A 25,871-nucleotide genomic window follows, 5' to 3' on the forward strand; every position below is an offset into this window, starting at 1 on the left:
TACAATGGGGGTAATTCCAAGTTGATCGCATCAGGATTTTTGATAGCAATTGGGCAAAACCATGTGCACTGCAGGGGAGGCAGATATAACATGTGCAGAAAGAGTTAGATTTGGGTGGGTTATTTTATTTCTGTGCAGGGTAAATACTGTCTGCTTTATTTTTACACTGCAATTTAGATTGCAGATTGAACTCACCACACCCAAATCTAACTCTCTCTGCACATGTTATATCTGCCTCCCCTGCAGTGCACATGGTTTTGCCCAATTGCTAACAAAAATCCTGCTGCGATCAACTTGGAATTACCCCCATTGTCCGACTGGATCTGTACGGGTCGATCTTGAAGAAGATGTACCGCTTGTAGAAGGCCATTGTAAATGGCTCTCAACTCCAGAACGTTTATGTGAAGACAAGCTTCTTGACTTGACCATCTTCCTTGGAAGCTTTCCCCCTGTGTGACTGCTCCCCAGCCTCGGAAACTTGCATCCGTGGTTACTAGGACCCAGTCCTGAATCCCGAACTTGCGTCCCTCTAGTAGGTGAGAACTGTGTAGCCACCACAGGAGCGAAATTCTGGCTTTGGATGACAGGATTATCCTCTGGTGCATATGTAGGTGGGATCGGGACCACTTGTCCAACAGGTCCCACTGGAATACTCTGGCATGGAATCAGCCAAACTGTATGGCCTCGTAGGCCGCTACCATCTTTCCCAACAACTGAATGCATTGATGAATCAACACTCTTGTTGGTTTCAGAATTTGTTTGACCAGTCTTTGGATTTCCAGAGCCTTTTCTACTGGAAGAAATACCCTCTGTACTTCCGTGTCCAGTATCATCCCCAGAAAAGACAATCTTGTCGTCGGTTCCAACTGTGACTTTGGAAAATTTATGATCCAACCGTGTTGTTGAAGTACTGTCAGGGAGAGTGCAATGTTCTGCACCAACCTGTCCCTGGACCTCGCTTTTATCAGGATATCGTCCAGGTAAGGAATTATATTTATTATATTTACTCCTTTCTGTCGGAGGACCATCATCTCCGCCATCACCTTTGTGAACACCCTCGGTGCCGTGGAGAGTCCAAATGGCAACGTCTGAAATTGGTAATGACAACCCTGTATCGCGAATTTCAGATAAGCTTGATGTGGAGGATAAATGGGAACATGTAAGTAGGCATCTTTTATGTCCACTGACATCATGAAGTCCCCTTCCTCCAGACTGGAAATCACTGCCCTCAGAGATTCCATCTTGAGCTTGAACCTTTGCAGGTAGAGATTCAGTGTGCTAAGAACTTCAATTATACTCCATTTTAATTGTGAGAGTTTATTTAAATTATTTTTACTATCAGTTTTCTTAGTGCTAGGAGTGTGCATCTGCATCTCTCTTTCTCCAGCATAGTATTAGAAGCCTCAGCATGATAGCACCTCTTGAAATCTTTAGTATTAGGGTGTGCAGTCCAGGCCCCCCTTTTTTCCAGAGATTCAGAGTTTTCAGGTTTAGAATCGGTCTGACCGAGCCGTTCGGCTTCGGAACTACGAATAGGCTTGAATAAAACCCTTCTCCTTGTTGTAACAAGGGAACCAGGACAGTAACTAGATCCTGACACAATTTTTGTATTGCTGCCTCTATCACTTCCCTGTCCGGGATAGAAGCTGGTAAGGCCGATTTGAAAAATCGGCATGGGGAAATGTCTTGAAACTCCAGTTTGTATCCGTGGGACACTATTTGTAAGACCCACGGGTCTAGGCCAGATTGAACCCAGACCTGACTGAAGAGTTTCAGACGTGCCCCCACCTGAGCGGACTCCCGCAGGGGAATCCCAGCGTCATGCTGCAGATTTGGCAGAAGCAGAAGTTGATTTCTGCTCTTGTGATCCTGTAGACGCTGCGGACTTTTTTTCCTTTTCCACTTCCTTTACCCGCAAAGAAAGGGGAACCTTTACCCTTTTTGTATTTATTGGGCCGAAAGGACTGCATCTGAGAGTGATGTGTCTTTTTTGCCGGCGCAGGAGCATTAGGCAAGAATGTCGACTTACCCGCGGTAGCCACAGAAACTAACGCATCCAGCCCATCTCCAAACAAGGCCTCACCCTTATACGGGAGAGCCTCCATATTCCTTTTGGAATCTGCGTCAGCATTCCATTGGCGAATCCACAACGCCCTCCGTGCTGAGACTGCCATGGTTGCGGCTCTTGATCCCAAGAGACCAATATCTTTCATGGCCTCTAGCATGTATGCGGCAGCGTCTTTGATATGACCTAACGTTAGGAGTATCTCGTCTCTTATCTATTGTGTCAATGTCTTATGGCAAGTTTTCTGACCACTTTTCTTTTTTTTTTTTTTCAACATATTTTTATTGAAGCAATATATGTGTTACATACATAAGCATTCACATTAGGTCAAACCTATGTTGGAAGGGTAAATGCGAGAAGGGAACAGATAAGAATACAATTGAGTCCTCAGTCAAGAGACATATCAATTATAGTAAGAACAATAATATCACGTTTGTATGGAGCATGTCTCTGGAGGCATCAGTATCCCTTGATTTAAAATCTAGTCCAATCAGCTGACCCAGACATATGCAGGTCAAGATGACAAAAAAAAAACACCCGTGTCCGTACGCCATCTTCCCCCCCCCCCCCCCCCCCCCCAGTCGTCCACAGAGCCCAGAATAACAATCAGTTCTAAATCACAATCGGCGGATCCCCCGCAAACCGTTCTAGTTAAAAACCATTCTGTATTAGACGAGGAGTTATGGAGCTGCACCCTAACCGCTGTCGACAAGGTCGTTATATAGCTCTCCCATACTTCAAAAAATCTCTGTATCTTAGTATCTTTTTCTAGCAAAATTCCTATTCACTCATCCTAAAGAGATAAAATAATTTGGCCTTAAATAATGATAGTGCAGGTGGATCTCTAGCAATCCACACTTGCAGAATAGCTTTCCTGGCCGCTATACTAACTGCCAGCAGCAGCTTTCTACTTCCCTGAGAGAGACGTTGGTCCGGTGAGAAAATACCGAAAAGCACCCATTCTGGACACAATCTCCAATAGTTCACTAGGTTAGCCGTCAAGTAGTTCCTTATATTTATCCAGAACTGTCTAACCATAGGGCAGGTCCACAGGCAGTGATATAGGTCTGCCTGGGGAGCGCCACATTTCCAACATGCATGCGTGTCAGCTAGTCCTATCAGGTACCTTCTATGCGGCGATAAATATGTCCTGTGTAATATATTAAGAGACATTTCTTTATACCTAGAAGAGGGAAATAATTTACAAGCCTTTACATGGGCCGCAAGTAAGTCAGTTGTCTCAATCCCAGGGAGACAGTCCTTCCAAGACCTGATACCTCCCTGTCCCGTAGAGTAGTTCAGGACGTTCCGAAAATAACCATATGCAATCGATATTGCCTTACTAATCCTAGGGGTTTGTTGCAGCATTTTATCTATCGGATTGTTCCAGTCCATAGGTGAGAAACATCTGATAGTAGCAGAAACATAGTGTTGAGATAAAAGAAAGGCCACAGGATAGGCCAACAAAACTGGATATCTAGCTGTGGCCTCCTGGAATGTGAGCGGCCTCGAGCTTTGTATATCTACTAGATGACCTATCTTGGGAACACCCCTCGCCCGCCAGATGTTAAACGGATAGTGAGCCCGACCCTCCTGGAAGTCCGGATTAGCTATGAACGGAAGGTATAATGATTTGTGGGCATTTAGATCAAGTTTATTTCGTATATCCGTCCACAGCTTTTTTTTCTGACCACTTTTCTATAGCACTACTCACCCATGCACAGGCAATGGTAGGCCTGAGTAGTGTCCCATTGGCCACATAAATAGATTTCAACGTATTCTCCAACTTGCGGTCTGCCGGCTCTTTCAGTGAAGCCACCCCAGGCGCAGGGAGAATCACTTTTTTTGTTAACCGTGACAGGGCACTGTCTAAAACGGGGGTTGACTACCACCTTTTCCTGTCCTCTGCAGGAAAAGGGTAAGCTACCTGAATTCTTTGGGAATCTGAAATTTCTTTTCAGGATTTGTCCAGACTCCCTCAAAGAGACTGTTCAGCTCATGAGATGGAGGAAAAGTTACATTAATTTTCTTTTCTTTACAAAAGTAAGCCTTCTCCTGTGGTAAAGGAGGGGCCTCCGTAACTTCTAACACCTCCTTTATGGCAATATTCATATATTGAATGTTTTTTGCTAACTTTGGATCTATTGCCCTGGAATCACTAGTGTCGACACAGGAATCAGAGTCCGTGTCGGTATCAGTCTGTACAACTTGTGTACATTACCTTTTATGTGACCCAGAGGGGTCCCCTGTGGATGAAAAGGCAGTACTATTAAAAATCACATCTTCGACAGATTTTATCCAGTTTTCTGCATGACTCAGACTTATCCAATCTCTTACTGATATGATTCACACTATCACGTAATTCTTTCACCCATTCAGGCTCGTGGTGCGACGGCAGCGCCACCACATTACAACTCTGTGTCCCTAAAATGGCTCCCTCAGGGCAAGAGCTCCCTGCCTCAGACATGTCACACACGTGCACAATCACACCACAGACACTCCGGGGCTTAATGGGGACAGACCCACAGTAAAGTCTGTCAGAAAGACACAGAAAGGAATTGTCAGTTCACAACTCAGCGGCAAAAGAAAAAAATCCCTGTGTCGCGTACTTTGTACACAGTCAAAATCCCTGTGTCGCGTACTTTGTACACAGAGATCTTCAAGCGCTTTATATTACCAATAATAGGTTTTAGCACCCAATATTACACTGCCCCCTCCCACCCTTTTTTTTGCACCCTGTTACTTGATTCAGAGGTGGAGAGGAGGATCAGCGTTTCTTGCCCTGCAGCTGCTGGGAGAAAATGGCGCTGAGCAGTGTGCTGGCTGCCTGAGGAAGAAGCCCCGCCCCCTGTAATGGCACGTTTTTCCTCAGTTTTAGAATACATATTTATACTGGCAGGGGTGTAGGACAGTGTAAATACAAAGTATGCTACCTTTTGCCTGTGAGAGTAGGTTTCATGCTGCCCAGGATGCCCCCACCCGCGCCCTGCACCCTGCTGTGCACTGTGTTATGGATAGCATGTTCGCGCAGCGTTCCCGCTCGCTGCACGGTACCTTGAGCCGTCACGATGACCGGAGATCCCTCTCTGCAGATCTCCGGTAATAATACTCACGCGTCTTCTGACTTCTTGCTCTGTTAGGGAGGTGACGGCATGCTGTGGGAGTGAGCGCGTAGCCGCAGCTAGTGTTCAGTACCCTTCAGGAGCTAATGGTGTCCTGTCAGCAAGAAGCACAGTAATGAAACTCTTTAGGAAGTTGGTTCCTACTTTTTCCCCCTAAGTCCCATGAAGCAGGGAGACTGTTGCCAGCAGTCTCCCTGAAAATAAAAAACCTAACATAAAGTCTTTCATGCTGCTTTCACATCGCAAAACCTGCTTTTGAAATGGTATTTGAAACGGTTCTTAAAACGGGTCTGAGCAGTTAAACCCCTTTCACATCTCATGTTGTAACCAGTAAATTACCATTTCATTCCCGTTTTGGTACCTTTCACACTGAACCCGTTTAACCCATAGAAAACAGTGGTTGTCATTATAAATGGACTTTTCTGGCCCACACATTATTATTAATCACTAATTAATTCATTATTAATAATTTGGATAGTCGTACGATGGAACCCAGCAGCTTGAAGCATATCTATTTTTATTAGATGGGATTAGGTACTTGGTTTGTCTTTTTTGGAGGCACAAGTATTATTCATATATTTTTTTAAATTATTATTATTTTTTTTAGATGGAATGGTTAAATACAGGAAAAAAATGGCGTGGGGTCCCCCCTCCAAAGCATAACCAGCCTCGGGCTCTTCGAGCTGGTCCTGGTTCTAAAAATGCGGGGGAAAAATTGACAGGGGATCCCCCGTATTTTTAAAACCAGCACCGGGCTCTGCGCCTGGTGCTGGTGCAAAAAATACGGGGGACAAAACGAGTAGGGGTCCCCCGTATTTTTCACACCAGCATCGGGCTCCACTAGCTGGACAGATAATGCCACAGCCGGGGGTCACTTTTATGCCGTGCCCTGCGGCCGTGGCATTAAATATCCAACTAGTCACCCCTGGCCGGGGTACCCTGGGGGAGTGGGGACCCCTTCAATCAAGGGGTCCCCCCCCCCCAGCCACCCAAGGGCCAGGGGTGAAGCCCGAGGCTGTCCCCCCCCATCCAATGGGCTGCGGATGGGAGGGCTGATAGCCTTTGTTGTAAATGAAAAGATATTGTTTTTTCCAGTAGTACTACAAGTCCCAGCAAGCCTCCCCCGCAAGCTGGTACTTGGAGAACCACAAGTACCAGCATGCGGGAGAAAAACGGGCCCGCTGGTACCTGTAGTTCTACTGGAAAAAAAATACCCAAATAAAAACAGTACACACACACCTTGATAGTAAAACTTTATTTCATACGTCGACACACACATACTTACCTATGTTCACACGCCGACATCGGTCCTCTTCTCCATGTAGAATCCAGGGGTACCTGAAAATAAAAGATCAATATACTCACCTCAACCAGGCTCCAGAGATAAATCCACGTACTTGGAGAAAAAAACAAACCGGACAACCGACCACACGGACTGAAAGGGGTCCCATGCTGACACATCAGACCCCTTTCCACGAATGAGACCTGTCAGTGACAGCTGTCACAGAAAGGTCTCTTAAGCCAATCAGGAAGCGCTACTTCCGTGGCGCTCACCTGATTGGCTGTGCGCTGTCTGTGCTGTGACAGCGCATAGCACAGCTTCGTCCATTATATTCAATGGTGGGAACTTAGCGGCTAGCGGTGAGGTCACCCGCCGGTCAGCGGCTGACCGCGGGTGACCCCACCGCTAGCCGCAAAGTTCCCACCATTGAAAGTAATGGAGCGGCTTTGCGATGCGCTGTCTGACAGCTCAGACAGTGCACAGCCAATCAGGTGAGCGCCACGGAAGTAGCGCTTCCTGATTGGCTGAAGGGACTTCAGTGACAGGAGTCACGTGATGTCCCGGCATTCGGGGAGAGGGGTCTCATGTGTCAGCATGGGACCCCTTTCGGTCCGCAGGTCCGGGTGTTCGTTTTCTTTTTTTGCCAAGTCCGTGGATTTATCTCTGGACCATGGCTGAGGTGAGTATATTGAACTTTTATTTTCAGGTACCCCTGGATTCTACATGGAGAAGAGGACCGATGTCGGCGTGTGAACATAGGTAAGTATGTGTGTGTCGGCAGTGTGTAATAAAGTTTTACTGTCGACGGTGTCTGTGTCCTGTTTTTATTTGGGTATTTTTTTTCCATTAGAACTACAGGTACCAGCGGGCCCGTTTTTCTCCCGCATGCTGGTACTTGTGGTTCTCCAAGTACCAGCTTGCGGGGGAGGCTTGCTGGGACTTGTAGTACTACTGGAAAAAACAATATCTTTTCATTTACAACAGGCTATCAGCCCCCCCATCCGCAGCCCATTGGATGGGGGGGGACAGCCTCGGGCTTCACCCCTGGCCCTTGGGTGGCTGGGGGGGGGGGGACCCCTTGATTGAAGGGGTCCCCACTCCCCCAGGGTACCCCGGCCAGGGGTGACTAGTTGGATATTTAATGCCACGGCCGCAGGGCACGGCATAAAAGTGACCCCCGGCTGTGGCATTATCTGTCCAGCTAGTGGAGCCCGATGCTGGTGTGAAAAATACGGGGGACCCCTACTCGTTTTGTCCCCCGTATTTTTTGCACCAGCACCAGGCGCAGAGCCCGGTGCTGGTTTTAAAAAATACGGGGGATCCCCTGTCAATTTTTCCCCCGCATTTTTAGAACCAGGACCAGCTCGAAGAGCCCGAGGCTGGTTATGCTTTGGAGGGGGGACCCCACGCCATTTTTTCCCGTGTTTTTCACATTTAAACGTGTATAAAGCCACTCTCTCATGTGTCTCCTATGTTTTCCAAGCTGTTTCCTGGTTGTGGCTGGTGACATCACACATGGAGACAGCCTATCATCTTCTGGGGCTTGCAAATACCGTTTCAGACCCTTTCACACTGCACAGTGAAATGGGACTGAAACGGGTAGGACCCTGCTTTTTTACCGTTTCAAAATACCGGTAATTTGAAAACGGTAAATTGAAGGGGACCCTTTCACATCGCAGCTTGACCCGTTTAGGAAGCCAGTTAAAACGGCAAAATACCGGGTATAAGCTGCGGTGTGAAAGGGGTATCAGTGAAACTCAGTAGAGCTCCACTGGAGTGCGACCAGTCTGCCTGGGCACATTTTCTAAACTGAGGTCTGGAGGAGGGGCATAGAGGGAGGAGCCAGTTCACACTCTGAAAAAGTCTTAAAGTGCCCGTGGCTCCTGCGGAACCGTCTATACCCCATGGTACTGAAGTGGACCCCAGCACCCTCTAGGACGTATGAGAAAAGGGTAGTGGACAAGTGGAATAGCCTCCCATCAGAGGTGGTAGCGGCTAAGACAGTAGAGCAATTTAAACATGTATGGGATAGACATAAGGATCAAATAAGGTTTGAGATAAAAACATGGGGGGGGGGGGGGAGGGCAGACTAGATGGGCCAAGTGGTTCTTATCTACCGTCAAATTCTGTTTCTATTTTTTCTAACTTCCAGCATGATATGGACATGACAGGGTCAGCTATCCGCTAATTGTGATTGCTGTGCACACTGTTATAATCTGAGCGAGCACTCACTGCTGGAAAACACACCGTGCGTCACATACAGCACGCCCCCTCTTCCTTAGCTACAGACCGCAGTTACTAGGGAAACCACTTTGAGGACGCAGTGGGCGGAGTGATATAGCCACGCCTTCGTGCTTCATGGTGGAAAAAGTTCCGGTGACCTGTGCATCGTCTTACCTTGCTGTATTCCTCCGCACCGCTATGGAGTGCCCGCACCTTACCGCTAGTGTCTGCATTGTTCCGGACTCTGCCGCCTTTCCTAGCGGATCCCCCTCATCGTGGTGTTGCAGCGGTGAGTTTCACTAGGGGTCCCTTCGCTCCAGCCGCAGATGACGCAACACAGCCTGGTTATGGCGACCAGGCAAGTCCCCGGCTTCAACCGCGGCCTAGTGGAGAATTGTTATTGTGCATCTCGGATAGAGCAGTGTAATCTGCTGCTGGGGATCAGCAGGACCCGAATGTAGCAGTTCTGTATAAGGAGCTACAATATAGGTGTGAAGAGAATACAAGTACCAGCAGTGTAATGGAAGGGCAGTATTATTGCCCTACTGTACACTGTATAACCTAGTGTCATTCATATGTATCGTACAGTAACCGCCAGCTGTACCTGACTTCCAGGGACTGGCCCAGGATTTTGTATTCATTGTATCTAGGAATGTCCCTACTGTGTTTTTCAACATTGAAATACTGCACTATTCAAGACTTTGTTATACATCTTATATGCACTTTTAAATCAGAATTAGTATTGTCTTTGATTTATTAAATATTGTAAACAAATATGTAATAAACATTAAAAACTAACAAGTATCTTGTACTAAATACGACATGATGGGGAATGTAGTTATTCCTTGTTACTGTACTGCATGTGACCTGTTTTCTTTGTTGCACAGTCTGCCAATGTCGCTCCATGCAGGTTTATGTGTTGATGACTGTGTAATGATCAATTTTCATACAACATCATTTGTGTATGTGACAGATCATAATATCACTTAAACTGCTACTGATAATGATGTTTACTCCAAGTGAAAGTAAGATATACGATCACGCGTGTTAGAAAGCTTACTACATGTTTTTGGACCTACATATTCTGTGCACACTGTGGTGCTGAATTTCATCAGTAACGTCACATCAAGCCTCATTACTGAATAAGATTAAGGTTTGGCACTTAATGGTATAAAGGTGCTTTGTGTATACGTGGTTAAATGTAAAAGGAAGAGTTCTATTATAGAACTGCACTTTTTTAGATATCTGCTACACTAGTTATATACGGAATCGAGATAGATAGATATAGATAGATATATATATATAGATATATATATAGATATATATATAGATATATATATATATATATAGATATATATATATATATATATATATAGATATATATATATATATATATATATATATATATATATATATATATATATATATATATATATAGATATATATAGATATAGATATTGTAGTTTGTGCAGGACCTGCCGGTGTGACTTTATGGCGAATATCGTAAAATAAGTGATGAAATATAGCAAGTAAATGGAGGCAACAGACTTTTTGTCTTTTAAGGCAGCCAGTCTAATAAAAATACCCCTGCGTTTGGCACTTTCTGCATTTGTGTAGTTGGTAATCATGTGCCCACTATTTGTCACTTTTACGATATACAAATGTTTGTGTTGTGCACTAATAACCGGCTTCCACAATGTGTAAGTTGGAATATACTTGTAGGGTTTCCTGTGTGCAGATTGTTTTCTCATTTAGCTAGCACTAGGAAATCCCTAGGTGGGGGCCTGAGTGTAGTAGAGAGGATGGAGAGGTGGGGAGATGATGACTGTGTTTGAACATGCTCTTATTGTTAGAAGAAGTCATTCAACTGCAGTGGTTGCGGTTCCTGAATCCTGATTTCCTTGGGCGAGGCTGCTTGTAGCTGGCTTGTAAATACCACTCTGGTACTCTTTCCTCCCCATCTGCCTTTTACTTCTCATATTTGCTCTGATAACATCTTCTCATTGACTTCTCAGGATGCTGTATGTAAAGCTAGTTATTATAAAAAATTTTTTTATATATACAGGTTGAGTATCCCTTATCCAAAATGCTTGGGACCAGAGGTATTTTGGATATCGGATTTTTCCGTATTTTGGAATAATTGCATACCATAATGAGATATCATGGCAATGGGACCTAAATCTAAGCACAGAATGCATTTATGTTTCATATACACCTTATACACACAGCCTGAAGGTAATTTTAGCCAATATTTTTTATAACTTTGTGCATTAAACAAAGTTTGTCTAAATTCACACAATTCATTTATGTTTCATATACACCTTATACACACAGCCTAAAGGTCATTTAATACAATATTTCTCTGACGTCCTAAGTGGATGCTGGGGACTCCGTCAGGACCATGGGGATTAGCGGCTCCGCAGGAGACAGGGCACAAAAGTAAAAGCTTTTGGATCAGGTGGTGTGCACTGGCTCCTCCCCCTATGACCCTCCTCCAAGCCTCAGTTAGATTTTTGTGCCCGGCCGAGAAGGGTGCAATCTAGGTGGCTCTCCTAAAGAGCTGCTTAGAGTAAAAGTTTTGTTAGGTTTTTTATTTTCAGTGAGTCCTGCTGGCAACAGGCTCACTGCATCGAGGGACTTAGGGGAGAGAAGTGAACTCACCTGCGTGCAGGATGGATTGGCTTCTTAGGCTACTGGACACCATTAGCTCCAGAGGGAGTCGGAACACTGGTCTCACCCTGGGGTTCGTCCCGGAGCCGCGCCGCCGACCCCCTTGCAGATGCCGAAAAGTGAAGAGGTCCAGAAACCGGCGGCAGAAGACTTTTCAGTCTTCATAAGGTAGCGCACAGCACTGCAGCTGTGCGCCATTGTTGTCAGCACACTTCATAGCAGCGGTCACTGAGGGTGCAGGGCGCTGGGGGGGGCGCCCTGGGCAGCAATGATAGTACCTTATTCTGGCTAAAAATACATCACATATAGCCCCTGGGGGCTATATGGATGTATTTAACCCCTGCCAGGTCTCAGAAAAACGGGAGAAGAAGCCCGCCGAAAAGGGGGCGGGGCCTATTCTCCTCAGCACACAGCGCCATTTTCCCTCACAGAAATGCTGGTGGGAAGGCTCCCAGGCTCTCCCCTGTACTGCACTACAGAAACAGGGTTAAAACAGAGAGGGGGGGCACTTATTTGGCGATATAACTATATATATTAAAATGCTATAAGGGAAAAACACTTATATAAAGGTTGTCCCTGTATAATTATAGCGTTTGTGGTGTGTGCTGGCAAACTCTCCCTCTGTCTCCCCAAAGGGCTAGTGGGGTCCTGTCCTCTATCAGAACATTCCCTGTGTGTGTGCTGTGTGTCGGTACGTGTGTGTCGACATGTATGAGGACGATGTTGGTGAGGAGGCGGAGCAATTGCCTGTAATGGTGATGTCACTCTCTAGGGAGTCGACACCGGAATGGATGGCTTATTCAAGGAATTACGTGATAATGTCAACAGAGACGGCCGGCAAACAAAATAGTACCTGTCCAGGCGTCTCAAACACCGTCAGGGGCTTTAAAACGCCCATTTACCTCAGTCGGTCGACACAGACACGGACACTGATTTCAGTGTCGACGGTGAAGAAACAAACGTATTTTCCTTTAGGGCCACACGTTACTTGTTAAGGGCAATGAAGGAGGTGTTACATATTTCTGATACTACAAGTACCACAAAAAAGGGTATTATGTGGGGTGTGAAAAAACTACCTGTAGTTTTTCCTGAATCGGATAAATTAAATGAAGTGTGTGATGATGCGTGGGTTTCCCCCGATAGAAAATTTATTGGCGGTATACCCTTTCCCGCCAGAAGTTAGGGCGCGTTGGGAAACACCCCTTAGGGTGGATAAGGCGCTCACACGCTTATCAAAACAAGTGGCGGTACCGTCTCCAGATAGGGCCGTCCTCAAGGAGCCAACTGATAGGAGGCTGGAAAATATCCTAAGAAGTATATACACACATACTGGTGTTATACTGCGACCAGCGATCGCCTCAGCCTGGATGTGCAGAGCTGGGGTGGCTTGGTCGGATTCCCTGACTAAAAATATTGATACCCTTGACAGGGACAGTATTTTATTGACTGTAGAGCATTTAAAGGATGCATTTCTATATATACGAGATGCACAGAGGGATATTTGCACTCTGGCATCAAGAGTAAGTGCGATGTCCATATCTGCCAGAAGATGTTTATGGACACGACAGTGGTCAGGTGATGCAGATTCCAAACGGCACAAAGAAGTATTGCCGTATAAAGGGGAGGAGTTATTTGGGGTCGGTCCATCGGACCTGGTGGCCACGGCAACTGCTGGAAAATCCACCGTTTTTACCCTAAGTCACATCTCTGCAGAAAAAGACACCGTCTTTTCAGCCTCAGTCCTTTCGTCCCCATAAGAGTCATATCTGCCCAGGGATAGAGGAAAGGGAAGAAGACTGCAGCAGGCAGCCCATTCCCAGGAACAGAAGCCTCCACCGCTTCTGCCAAGTTTCTCAGCATGACGCTGGGGCCGTACAGGACCCCTGGATCCTACAAGTAGGATCCCAGGGGTACAGATTGGAAAGTCGAGACGTTTCCCCCTCGCAGGTTCCTGAAGTCTGCTTTACCAACGTCTCCCTCCGACAGGGAGGCAGTATTGGAAACAATTCACAAGCTGTATTCCCAGCAGGTGATAATCAAAGTACCCCTCCTACAACAAGGAAAGGGGTATTATTCCACACTATGTTGTGGTACTGAAGCCAGAAGGCTCGGTGAGACCTATTCTAAATCTGAAATATTTGAACACTTACAAAGGTTCAAATCAAGATGGAGTCACTCAGAGCAGTGATAGCGAACCAGGAAGAAGGGGACTATAGGGTGTCCCGGGACATCAGGGATACTTACCTCCATGTCCCAATTTGCCCTTCTCACCAAGGGTACCTCAGGTTCGTGGTACAGAACTGTCACTATCAGTTTCAGACGCTGCCGTTTGGATTGTCCACGGCACCCCGGGTCTTTACCAAGGTAATGGCCGAAATGATGATTCTTCTTCAAAGAAAATGGACGACCTCCTGATAAGAGCAAGGTCCAGAGAACAGTTGGAGGTCGGAGTAGCACTATCTCAAGTAGTTCTACGACAGCACGGGTGGATTCTAAATATTCCAAAACCGCAGTTGTTTCCGACGACACATCGGCTGTTCCTAGGGATGATTCTGGACACAGTCCAGAAAAGGGTGTTTCTCCCGGAGAAGAAAGCCAGGGAGTTATCCGAGCTAGTCAGGAACCTCCTAAAACCAGGAAAAGTGTCAGTGCATCATTGCACAAGGGTCCTGGGAAAAATGGTGGCTTCTTACGAAGCGATTCCATTCGGCAGTTTTCACGCAAGAACTTTTCAGTGGGATCTGCTGGAAAAATGGTCCGGATCGCATCTTCAGATGCATCAGCGGATAACCCTGTCTCCAAGGACAAGGGTGTTTCTTCTGCGGTGGCTGCAGAGTGCTCATCTACTAATGGGCCGCAGATTCGGCATTCAGGAAGGGTCCTGGTGACCAGGGATGCCAGCCTGAGAGGCTGGGGAGCAGTCACACAGGGAAAAAATTTCCAGGGAGTGTGATCAAGTCTGGAGAATTCTCTCCACATAAATATACTGGAGCTAAGGGCAAGTTACAATGCTCTAAGCTTAGCAAGACCTCTGCTTCAAGGTCAGCCGGTATTGATCCAGTGGGACAACATCACGGCAGTCGCCCACGTAAACAGACAGGGCGGCACAAGAAGCAGAAGGGCAATAGCAGAAACTGCAAGTCGGGAAGTCTTCCACATGATTGTGAACCATTGGGAAAGACCAAAGGTGGACATGATGGCGTCCCGCCTGAACAAAAAACTGGACAGGTATTGCGCCAGGTCAAGAGACCCTCAGGCAATAGCTGTGGACGCTCTGGTAACACCGTGGGTGTACCAGTCAGTGTATGTGTTCCCTCCTCTGCTTCTCATACCCAAGGTACTGAGAATTATAAGACGTAGAGGAGTAAGAACTATACTCGTGGCTCCGGATTGGCCAAGAAGGACTTGGTACCTGGAACTTCAAGAGATGCTCACAGAGGACTCGTGGCCTCTGCCGCTAAGAAGGGACTTGCTTCAGCAAGTACCATGTCTGTTCCAAGACTTACCGCGGCTGCGTTTGACGGCATGGCGGTTGAACGCCGGATCCTAAGGGAAAAAGGCATTCCGGAAGAGGTCATTCCTACCCTGGTCAAAGCCAGGAAGGAGGTGACCGCACAACATTATCACCACATGTGGCGAAAATATGTTGCGTGGTGTGAGGCCAGGAAGGCCCCACGAAGAAATTTCAACTCGGTCGATTCCTGCATTTCCTGCAAACAGGAGTGTCTATGGGCCTCAAATGGGGGTCCATTAAGGTTCAAATTTCAGCCCTGTCGATTTTCTTCCAGAAAGAATTGGCTTCAGTTCCTGAAGTCCAGAAGTTTGTCAAGGGAGTACTGCATATACAACCCCCTTTTGTGCCTCCAGTGGCACTGTGGGATCTCAACGTAGTTCTGGGATTCCTCAAATCACATTGGTTTAAACCGCTCAAATCTGTGGATTTGAAATATCTCACATGGAAAGTGACCATGCTGTTGGCCCTGGCCTCGGCCAGGCGAGTGTCAGAATTGGCGGCTTTGTCTCACAAAAGCCCATATCTGATTGTCCATTCGGACAGGGCAGAGCTGCGGACTCGTCCCCAGTTTCTCCCTAAGGTGGTGTCAGTGTTTCACCTGAACCAGCTTATTGTGGTACCTGCGGCTACTAGGGACTTGGAGGACTCCAAGTTGCTAGATGTTGTCAGGGCCCTGAAAATATAGGTTTCCAGGACGGCTGGAGTCAGGAAAACTGACTTGCTGTTATCCTGTATGCACCCAATAAACTGGGTGCTCTTGCTTCTAAGCAGACGATTGCTAGTTGGATGTGTAGTACAATTCAGCTTGCACATGCTGTGGCAGGCCTGCCACAGCCAAAATATGTAAATGCCCATTCCACAAGGAAGGTGGGCTCATCTTGGGCGGCTGCCCGAGGGGTCTCGGCTTTACAACTTTGCCGAGCAGCTACTTGGTCAGGGGCACACCCTGACTGAGGAGGACCTGGAGTTCTCTCATTCGGTGCTGCAGAGTCATCCGCACTCTCCCGCCCGTTTGGGAGCTTTGGTATAATCCCCATGGTCCTGACGGAGTCCCCAGCATCCACTTAGGACGTCAGAGAAAATAAGAATTTACTTACCGATAATTCTATTTCTCGTAGTCCGTAGTGGATGCTGGGCGCCCATCCCAAGTGCGGATTGTCTGCAATACTTGTACATAGTTATTGTTACAAAAATCGGGTTATTATTGTTGTGAGCCATCTTTTCAGAGGCTCCGCTGTTATCATGCTGTTAACTGGGTTCAGATCACAGGTTGTACAGTGTGATTGGTGTGGCTGGTATGAGTCTTACCCGGGATTCAAAATCCTTCCTTATTGTGTACGCTCGTCCGGGCACAGTATCCTAACTGAGGCTTGGAGGAGGGTCATAGGGGGAGGAGCCAGTGCACACCACCTGATCCAAAAGCTTTTACTTTTGTGCCCTGTCTCCTGCGGAGCCGCTAATCCCCATGGTCCTGACGGAGTCCCCAGCATCCACTACGGACTACGAGAAATAGAATTATCGGTAAGTAAATTCTTATTTTTTAATAACTTTGTGTATTAAACGAAGGTTGTGTACATTGAGCCATCAAAAAACAAAGGTTTCACTATTTCACTCTCACTCAAAAAAGTCCGTATTTCGGAATATTCCGTATTTCGGAATATTTGGATATGGGATACTCAACCTGTATTACCAGTGGTGGTGATCCTTATTTATCGGTATTATTATTATTATTATTATTATTATTATTATTATTATTATTATTATTATTATTATTATTATCCTTTATTTATATGGCGCCACAAGGGTTCCGCAGCGCCCAATTACAGAGTACATAAACAAATAATCAAACAGGAAAACAGCAACTTACAGTTGATGACAGTATAGGACAAGTACAGGGTAAATAAACATAGTTACATCAGCAGATGACACTGGAATAAGTATCAGGTGGCAGAAGACTGATGGAATTGGTGCAGTTGAAGATTATTAAAGTAAGAAAGGATAAGCACATGAGGGAAGAGGGCCCTGCTCGTGAGAGCTTACATTCTAAGAGGGGAGGGGTAGACAGACAGGGGTGACACAGTTGGGGTACATAGAGAGTGTAGAACAGAGGGTTAGGATGAGATTTGGCTGGGTTTGGTGAAGAAGTGGGTCTTCAGAGCCCGTTTGAAGTTTTGTAGAGAGGTGGAGAGTCTGAGGGGGAGAGGTAGGGAATTCCAAAGAAGTGGTGCAGCACGTGAAAAATCTTGGAGGTATGTATATAGCATCTTCTTTCTAGATTGGGTGAATAAAAAAGCATTTTTAAACTTTGCCTATCACTATCCTGTTCCATAATTACGCCGCAAGCTTGCTTCTTTTGACCAAACACCATTGAATTTGCTACCATATGCATTTTAGAGAGAATGCTAGTTGACCTGACAATATTTAAAGAGTAATGTGTGGTCCTTTTGAAGGTTAGATGACCACCCAGCACTGCACCTGAAGATTATCAGGTTACCAAGTACAGTGTCCAGTTATTCAGTGCATTTGGCAATCATTTTTGTATGGCAGGAGCCTCATCTAGGGAGATGTATCATCAGTAGATAAGTGTCGAATGATCTAGTTCCAGTGCAATTTGACACTTGTATTGTTCTTCAACATTTATGACATCAGTCACTTAGGAAAGTATCACTTTTCTTTAGTCTCTGCATACAGTACATCGTTGTCGCCATTCTTATTAAGAAACAGTAAGCTTGGTTTTGTGGCTGTTTCCCTTTTTTGGGACTTTTCCCTTCATTGGGGCTGACCAAGGACATAGTGCATCTTGCAGAGATCACCAGATGGAGGAGTTTTTTGCCCTCTACTAAGCGACTGAGATGGTGGTCATATTATTATTATTATTATTATTATTTATTTAAATGACACATGGTTCTGCAGATACAACATTTTGTCACGACTGGTTGGCTGATTCTCCAGATACTTCAATCTGAAAATTTCTATCAGTGGTTTATGGTTACTGTAGCATTTGCGGTTAATCAGACATGGTAGCTGTTGCCAGCAGGGAAAAGATTCAGTGTGCGGACACTGGGTATGGGTCATTGGGTCGACAGTCATTAGGTCGACCACTGAAGGGCGACAGGGACACTAGGTCGACATGATAATTAGGTCAACAGGTCAAAAGGTCAACATGGGTTTTTGGGTGTAGTTTTCTTCATAAAGTGACGGGGAACCACAATTAGTGCACCGTGCCCCCTTGCATGGCTCGCCATGCTTCAGGCAAGGTGCCTTGCTGCGCTCGGCACAGGTTACCGTTCCCAATTGTAGTCCACATGGATCATAAAGTTTGAAAGTCCAAAATTTTATTTTTACAAATGTGAAAAACTCATGTCGACCTTTTGACCCGTCGACCTAGTACATATTGACCTAGTGTCCCTGTCGACCTAATGACTGTCGACCTAACGACTGTCGACCTATGTTGTGTCGACCTAACGACCGTATCTTCTAGGTAGTCCCTTACTGCTTAATACATATACAATTATTATTATTTCCACGAAACAAGTAGCACGAGCTGCACGGGCACACAAGTTCAATAAGAACACAGAATAGGCTAGCCGCTAGACAAAGCTTAATTAATAAAACACTTCATAAGAATGACATACATGGTGTGGTTCACAATATTTTCAGAAATAAAAATAAGTTCAGAAATCAAGGTTGCTTATGTGCGGAACCTATTTTATTCCGTTGAAGAGATCCCAGAAAAATTGGTGCACCCCTCAGTCATAGCTGACTTTTCTGTAGGTAGTAGACACATTGCGCTGTGTGCATCAGTCTTATTCCCCCTGGAAGCTACTCCAAAAGACATCTTGGTGTAATTGCTTCTTTCATGGCCTCAGTAAGAGCAGGAGCAGCTTTAGCAGCATGATGATAGAACCCCAATAATAGATCTCCCTTTATGTACGGTCAGCTGGATGGGTCAGTTTGTAAGCAGACAATCTGATAGTGCTGCAGGTATCATTACCATAATTTGCTAGTACCTTTAATTCTAGACCTCCAGTACCTGCAAAAGATACGGCTTCTAAGAAGTGTATCTGGGTATGGATCAAAGTCCCATTAGGTCACAACTTCCCGGGGCTTGCTGCACATAGGTAACAGGGGAGGGGTCCTGGGGTGCACACCGGTAATGAGAGGTGCGACCCTGCGGAGACCTTTCAGTAGAACTGCATACAAAGAAAAAGGTTGCAGGTGCACAATTCAAACATTACCAATTTATTAATATTAATCGTTGCAATAAAATTTTGCATTTTAAGCGAAGTTCTTCGCATAGTTATGGCCATAAGTAACGGCTTGCCCACCGTGTCCAGGTGACCTCATTAGTAACATAGGTAACACCCTACCCTGTTCTCAGGTTGTGCTTGCCTGCCACCATTCAATTTCTCTACGCTTAATGGGCTTCTGTAAATTCACAAGTTTTAAATACAGATATTTTCTATATCCAAAATGTGACGTAATGAACTCCACTTGCACTGCGCATTACAAAATTTTCAGAACTGCTGGCCTTGCCTTTTGAACTGAATATGCCAATACCGATTTTTTTTTTTTTTTTTTTACCACAGTGTTCACACCCCCAAAACAAATGCTTACTACACTGGAGTGTAGTGTATGTGCATTTGCAGAGAGATACAGATTTCGGTGGGTTATTTTGTTTCTGTGCAGGGTAAATACTGGCTGCTTTATTTTTACACCGCAATTTAGATTTCAGTTTGAACACACCTCACCCAAATCTAACTCTCTCTGTACATGTTACATCTGCTCCCCCCTGCAGTGCACATGGGGGGTCATTCCGACCCGATCGCACGCTGCACTTCCTCGCAGCGGTGTGATCGGGTCGGAACTGCGCATGTGTGGCGCGCGCATTGTTCACGCACGTCGTTGCGCGGTCTACGACGCTGGAAACGAAGAAAGCGGTTGCAGTGGCAACCGCAAGAAGATTGACAGAAGGAAGGCGTTCCGGGGCGTCACCTGTCCGTTGGCGGCTGTTTTCGGGGAGTATTAAGGAAAACGCAGGCGTGTCCAGGAGGGCGGATGTCTGACGTCAAAGCCGGCCCCATCATCGCTGGATCCGTCGCACAGGGTAAGTATGTCCAGGGCTGCTGTTATTTAACATGAAATGTTTTTAGCATAGCAGGGCTGCACAAGTGTTAGCAGCCCTGCTATGCTAAAATACAGTCCCCCATAGGCGGAGATTAGTTGATCGCACCAGCAGCAAAAAGTTGTTTGGTGCGATCAACTCGGAATGACCCCCATGGTTTTACCCAACTGCTAACAAATTTGCTGCTGTGATCAACTCTGAATTACCCCCCTAGACTGTAAGCTCCCATGGAGCAGAGAATGCTGTGAATGATTACTTAATGTCTGTACCTGCTAGATATAAATTAGTGCATATAAATTATAATTTTCCGTATTCCATCATTTGAATTTCTCAGTTTTAATGTACAGCACAATTCTGTAGGAGTTTTTATGTTCATCTAATGCTTAATGTTCCTGCATATTTAGAAGTGCTGAACATTTTTTCAATGTTTTTAAACTTTTTTTTTTTTGTATTGAAGTGGTATTTTATTTATTTATTTTCTTTAGGAACCGTAAAATATACAGTTGTGCTCATAAGTTTACATACCCTAGCAGAATTTGTAATTTGCTGGCCATTTGTCAGAGAATATGAATGATAACTCACAAACTTTTCTTTCACTCATTGTTAGTGGTTGGGTGATGCCATTTATTGTCAAACAACTGTGTTTACTCTTTTTAAATCATAACGACAACAGAAATTACCCAAATGACCCTGATCAAAAGTTTACATACCCTGGAGATTTTGGCCTGATAACATGCACACAAGTTGACACAAACAGGTTTGAATGGCTACTAAAGGTAACCATCCTCACATGTGATCTGTTTGCTTGTAATCAATGTGTGTATAAAAGGTCAGTGAGTTTCCGGACTCCTGAAAGACCCTTGCATCTTTCATCCAGTGTTGCACTGACGTGTCTGGATTCTGAGTCATGGGGAAAGCAAAAGAATTGTCAAAGGATTTGCGGGAAAAGGTAATTGAACTGTATAAAACAGGAAAGGGATATAAAAAGATATCCAAGCAATTGAGAATGCCAATCAGCAGTGTTCAAACTCCTACTGCAAAATCTTCACTCCATTGGTCTACGTGACACTGCCCTCTCTTGGCTGTCCTCCTACCTTTCTGTCCGTTCTTTCTCTGTCTCCTCTCATGACTCCATCTCCCCCTCACTTCCACTAACTGTAGGGGTACCCCAAGGTTCGGTCCTTGGTCCTCTTCTCTCTCTATACGTCCTCACTAGGTAAGCTCATTAGTTCTTTTGGTTTCCAATATCATCTCTACGCTGATGACACCCAAATCTATCTTTCCTCTCCAGACCTCTCCCCTGCTCTCCTCACTCGTATCTCCAACTGTCTCTCTGCTACCTCTTCCTGTGGATGTCCCAGCGCTTTCTTAAACTTTAACATGTCTAAGACCGAGCTGATCATCTTCCCTCCCTCATAACCTCACCTCCTACAATCTCATTATCTATTGATGGCACTACTATCTCCTCTAGCCCCCAAGTGCGCTGTCTTGGAGTAATCCTTGACTCCTCCCTCTCCTTCAAACCACACATTCAGCACCTCTCACAAACCTGCCATTTTCATCTAAAAAATATTTCCAGGATCAGACCCTTTCTGACCCAGGATGCTACTAAGAACTCTTATCCACTCACTGGTCATCTCCAGACTGGACTACTGTAATCTGCTCCTGACTGGCATTCCTGACAAATACCTCTCTCCACTCCAATCTATCCTCAATGCTGCTGCCCGGCTCATCTTCCTCACCAAACGCACTACGTCCACCTCTCCTCTCTTACTAGACCTTCACTGGCTCCCCTTCCCTTTCAGAATCCATTTCAAGCTTCTCACACTTGCTTACAAAGCCCTCACCCACTCCTCTCCCATCTACATCTCTGACCTTATCTCCCTTTACACTCCCACCCGTCCTGTTCGCTCTGCTAATGCACGCCGACTCTCCTGCCTACGGATTACTTCCTCCCACTCCTACCTCCAAGATTTCTCTATCGTCCTAGTGGATGCTGGGGTTCCTGAAAGGACCATGGGGAATAGCGGCTCCGCAGGAGACAGGGCACAAAAAGTAAAGCTTTAGGATCAGGTGGTGTGCACTGGCTCCTCCCCCTATGACCCTCCTCCAAGCCTCAGTTAGGTTTTTGTGCCCGGCCGAGAAGGGTGCAATCTAGGTGGCTCTCCTAAAGAGCTGCTTAGAAAAGTTTAGCTTAGGTTTTTTATTTTACAGTGAGTCCTGCTGGCAACAGGATCACTGCATCGAGGGACTTAGGGGAGAAGAAGTGAACTCACCTGCGTGCAGGATGGATTGGCTTCTTTGGCTACTGGACATTAGCTCCAGAGGGACGATCACAGGTACAGCCTGGATGGTCACCGGAGCCTCGCCGCCGGCCCCCTTGCAGATGCTGAAAAGAGAAGAAGGTCCAGAGTCGGCGGCAGAAGACTCCTCAGTCTTCTTAAGGTAGCGCACAGCACTGCAGCTGTGCGCCATTGCTCTCAGCACACTTCACACGGCAGTCACTGAAGGTGCAGGGCGCTGGGGGGGGGCGCCCTGGGCAGCAATGAAAATCCTTTTTTTGGCAAAAAATACCTCACATATAGCCTCCGGGGCTATATGGAGATATTTAACCCCTGCCAGAATCCATTTTTAAGCGGGAGACGAGCCCGCCGAAAAGGGGGCGGGGCCTATCTCCTCAGCACACAGCGCCATTTCCTCACACAGTTCCGCTGGTCAGGAAGGCTCCCAGGCTCTCCCCTGCACTGCACTACAGAAACAGGGTTAAATCAAGAGAGGGGGGGCAAAATTTGGCGAAATTGTGATTTTATAAAAGCAGCTATAAGGGAGCACTTATTATAAGGCTATCCCTGTAAAATATAGCGCTTTGGTGTGTGCTGGCAAACTCTCCCTCTGTCTCCCCAAGGGGCTAGTGGGGTCCTGTCCTCTATCAGAGCATTCCCTGTGTGTGTGTGCTATATGTCGGTACGTGTGTGTCGACATGTATGAGGACGATGTTGGTGAGGAGGCGGAGCAAATTGCCTGTAATGGTGATGTCACTCTCTAGGGAGTCGACACCGGAATGGATGGCTTATTTATGGAATTACGTGATAATGTCAACACGCTGCAAGGTCGGTTGGCGACATGAGACGGCTGGCAAACAAATTAGTACCTGTCCAGGCGTCTCAAACACCGTCAGGGGCGTTAAAACGTCCTTTTACCTCAGTCGGTCGACAGACACAGACACGGACACTGATTTCAGTGTCGACGGTGAAGAAACAAACGTATTTCCCTTTAGGGCCACACGTTACATGTTAAGGGCAATGAAGGAGGTGTTACATATTTCTGATACTACAAGTACCACAAAAGAGGGTATTATGTGGGATGTGAAAAAACTACCTGTAGTTTTTCCTGAATCAGATAAATTAAAGGAAGTGTGTGATGATGCGTGGGTTCCCCCCGATAGAAAATTATTGGCGGTATACCCTTTCCCGCCAGAAGTTAGGGCGCGTTGGGAAACACCCCTTAGGGTGGATAAGGCGCTCACACACTTATCAAAACAAGTGGCGGTACCGTCTATAGATAGGGCCGTCCTCAAGGAGCCAGCTGACAGGAGGCTGGAAAATATCATAAAAAGTATATACACACAGACTGGTGTTATACTGCGACCAGCGATCGCCTCAGCCTGGATGTGCAGAGCTGGGGTGGCTTGGTCGGATTCCCTGACTAAAAATATTGATACCCTTGACAGGGACAGTATTTTATTGACTATAGAGCATTTAAAGGATGCATTTCTATATATACGAGATGCACAGAGGGATATTTGCACTCTGGCATCAAGAGTAAGTGCGATGTCCATATCTGCCACAAGATGTTTATGGACACGACAGTGGTCAGGTGATGCAGATTCCAAACGGCACAAAGGTGTATTGCCGTATAAAGGAAGAGGAGTTATTTGGGGTCGGTCCATCGGACCTGGTGGCCACGGCAACTGCTGGAAAATCCACCGTTTTTACCCTAAGTCACATCTCTGCAGAAAAAGACACCGTCTTTTCAGCCTCAGTCCTTTCGTCCCTATAAGAGTCATATCTGCCCAGGGATAGAGGAAAGGGAAGAAGACTGCAGCAGGCAGCCCATTCCCAGGAACAGAAGCCTTCCACCGCTTCTGCCAAGCTCTCAGCATGACGCTGGGACCGTACAGGACCCCTGGATCCTACAAGTAGTATCCCAGGGGTACAGATTGGAATGTCGAGACGTTTCCCCCTCGCAGGCTCCTGAAGTCTGCTTTACCAAGGTCTCCCTCCGACAAGGAGGCAGTATGGGAAACAATTCACAAGCTGTATTCCCAGCAGGTGATAATCAAATTACCCCTCCTACAACAAGGAAAGGGGTATTATTCCACACTATATTGTGGTACTGAAGCCAGAAGGCTAGGTGAGACCTATTCTAAATCTAAAAAAATTTGAACACTTACAAAGGTTCAAATCAAGATGGAGTCACTCAGAGCAGTGATTACGAACCAGGAAGAAGGGGACTATATAGTGTCCCGGGACATCAGGGATGCTTACCTCCATGTCCCAAATTTGCCCTTCTCACTAAGGGTACTTCAGGTTCGTGGTACAAAACTGTCACTATCAGTTTCAGACGCTGCCGTTTGGATTGTCCACGGCACCCCGGGTCTTTACCAAGGTAATGGCCGAAATGATGATTCTTCTTCAAAGAAAAGGCGTCTTAATTATCCCTTACTTGGACGATCTCCTGATAAGGGCAAAGTCCAGGGAACAGTTGGAGGTCGGAGTAGCACTATCTCGGATACTGCTACAACAGCACGGGTGGATTCTAAATATTCCAAAATCGCAGCTGTTCCCGACGACACGTCTGCTGTGCCTAGGGATGATTCTGGACACAGTCCAGAAAAAGGTGTTTCTCCCGGAAGAGAAAGCCAGGGAGTTATCCGAGCTAGTCAGGAACCTCCTAAAACCAGGAAAAGAGGCTTCCTACGAAGCAATTCCATTCGGCAGATTTCACGCAAGAACTTTTCAGTGGGATCTGCTGGACAAATGGTCCGGATCGCATCTTCAGATGCATCAGCGGATAACCCTATATCCAAGGACAAGGGTGTCTCTCCTGTGGTGGTTACAGAGTGCTCATCTTCTAGAGGGCCGCAGATTCGGCATTCAGGATTGGATGCTGGTGACCACGGAGGCCAGCCCGAGAGGCTGGGGAGCAGTCACACAAGGAAAAAATTTCCAGGGAGTGTGATCAAGTCTGGAGACTTTTCTCCACATAAATATACTGGAGCTAAGGGTAATTTTATAATGCTCTAAGCTTAGCAAGACCTCTGCTTCAAGGTCAGCCGGTATTGATCCAGTGGGAAAAACATCACGGCAGTCGCCCACGTAAACAGACAGGGCGGCACAAGAAGCAGGAGGGCAATGGCAAAAACTGCAAGGACTTTTCGCTGGGCGGAAAATCATGTGATAGCACTGTCAGCAGTGTTTCATTCCGGGAATGGAAACTGGGAAGCAGATTTCCTCAGCAGGCACGACCTCCACCCGGGAGAGTGGAAACTTCATCGGGAAGTTTTTCCACATGATTGTGAACCGTTGGGAAATACCAAAGGTGGACATGATGGCGTCCCGTCTGAACAAAAAACGGGACAGGTATTGCGCCAGGTCAAGAGACCCTCAGGCAATAGCTGTGGACGTTCTGGTAACACCGTGGGTGTACCAGTCGGTGTATGTGTTCCCTCCTCTGCTTCTCATACCTAAGGTACTGAGAATTATAAGACGTAGAGGAGTAAGAACTATACTCATGGCTCCGGATTGGTCAAGAAGGACTTGGTACCCGGAACTTCAAGAGATGCTCACAGAGGACTTATGGCCTCTGCC

General features: G+C 46.3%; 1 protein-coding gene across 2 annotated transcripts in view; it reads left to right on the top strand.

Moving 5' to 3' along the window:
- Window positions 1-8,742: 8,742 nt before the first annotated feature.
- Window positions 8,743-25,871, top strand: part of USP3 (ubiquitin specific peptidase 3) — a 118,658-nt gene continuing 101,529 nt past the window's right edge. Inside the window, exon 1 of one of the 2 annotated variants that reach the window (XM_063926537.1) lies at window positions 8,743-8,981. In XM_063926537.1, the coding sequence (XP_063782607.1) occupies window positions 8,828-8,981 (154 nt within the window). In that variant the 5' untranslated portion in view covers window positions 8,743-8,827. The remainder of the gene's footprint in view (window positions 8,982-25,871) is intronic. The other variant, XM_063926536.1, reaches the window with a different exon arrangement.

Source organism: Pseudophryne corroboree, chromosome 6, assembly GCF_028390025.1.
Source record: "Pseudophryne corroboree isolate aPseCor3 chromosome 6, aPseCor3.hap2, whole genome shotgun sequence".
In the NCBI taxonomy this organism is placed as follows: domain Eukaryota; kingdom Metazoa; phylum Chordata; class Amphibia; order Anura; family Myobatrachidae; genus Pseudophryne; species Pseudophryne corroboree.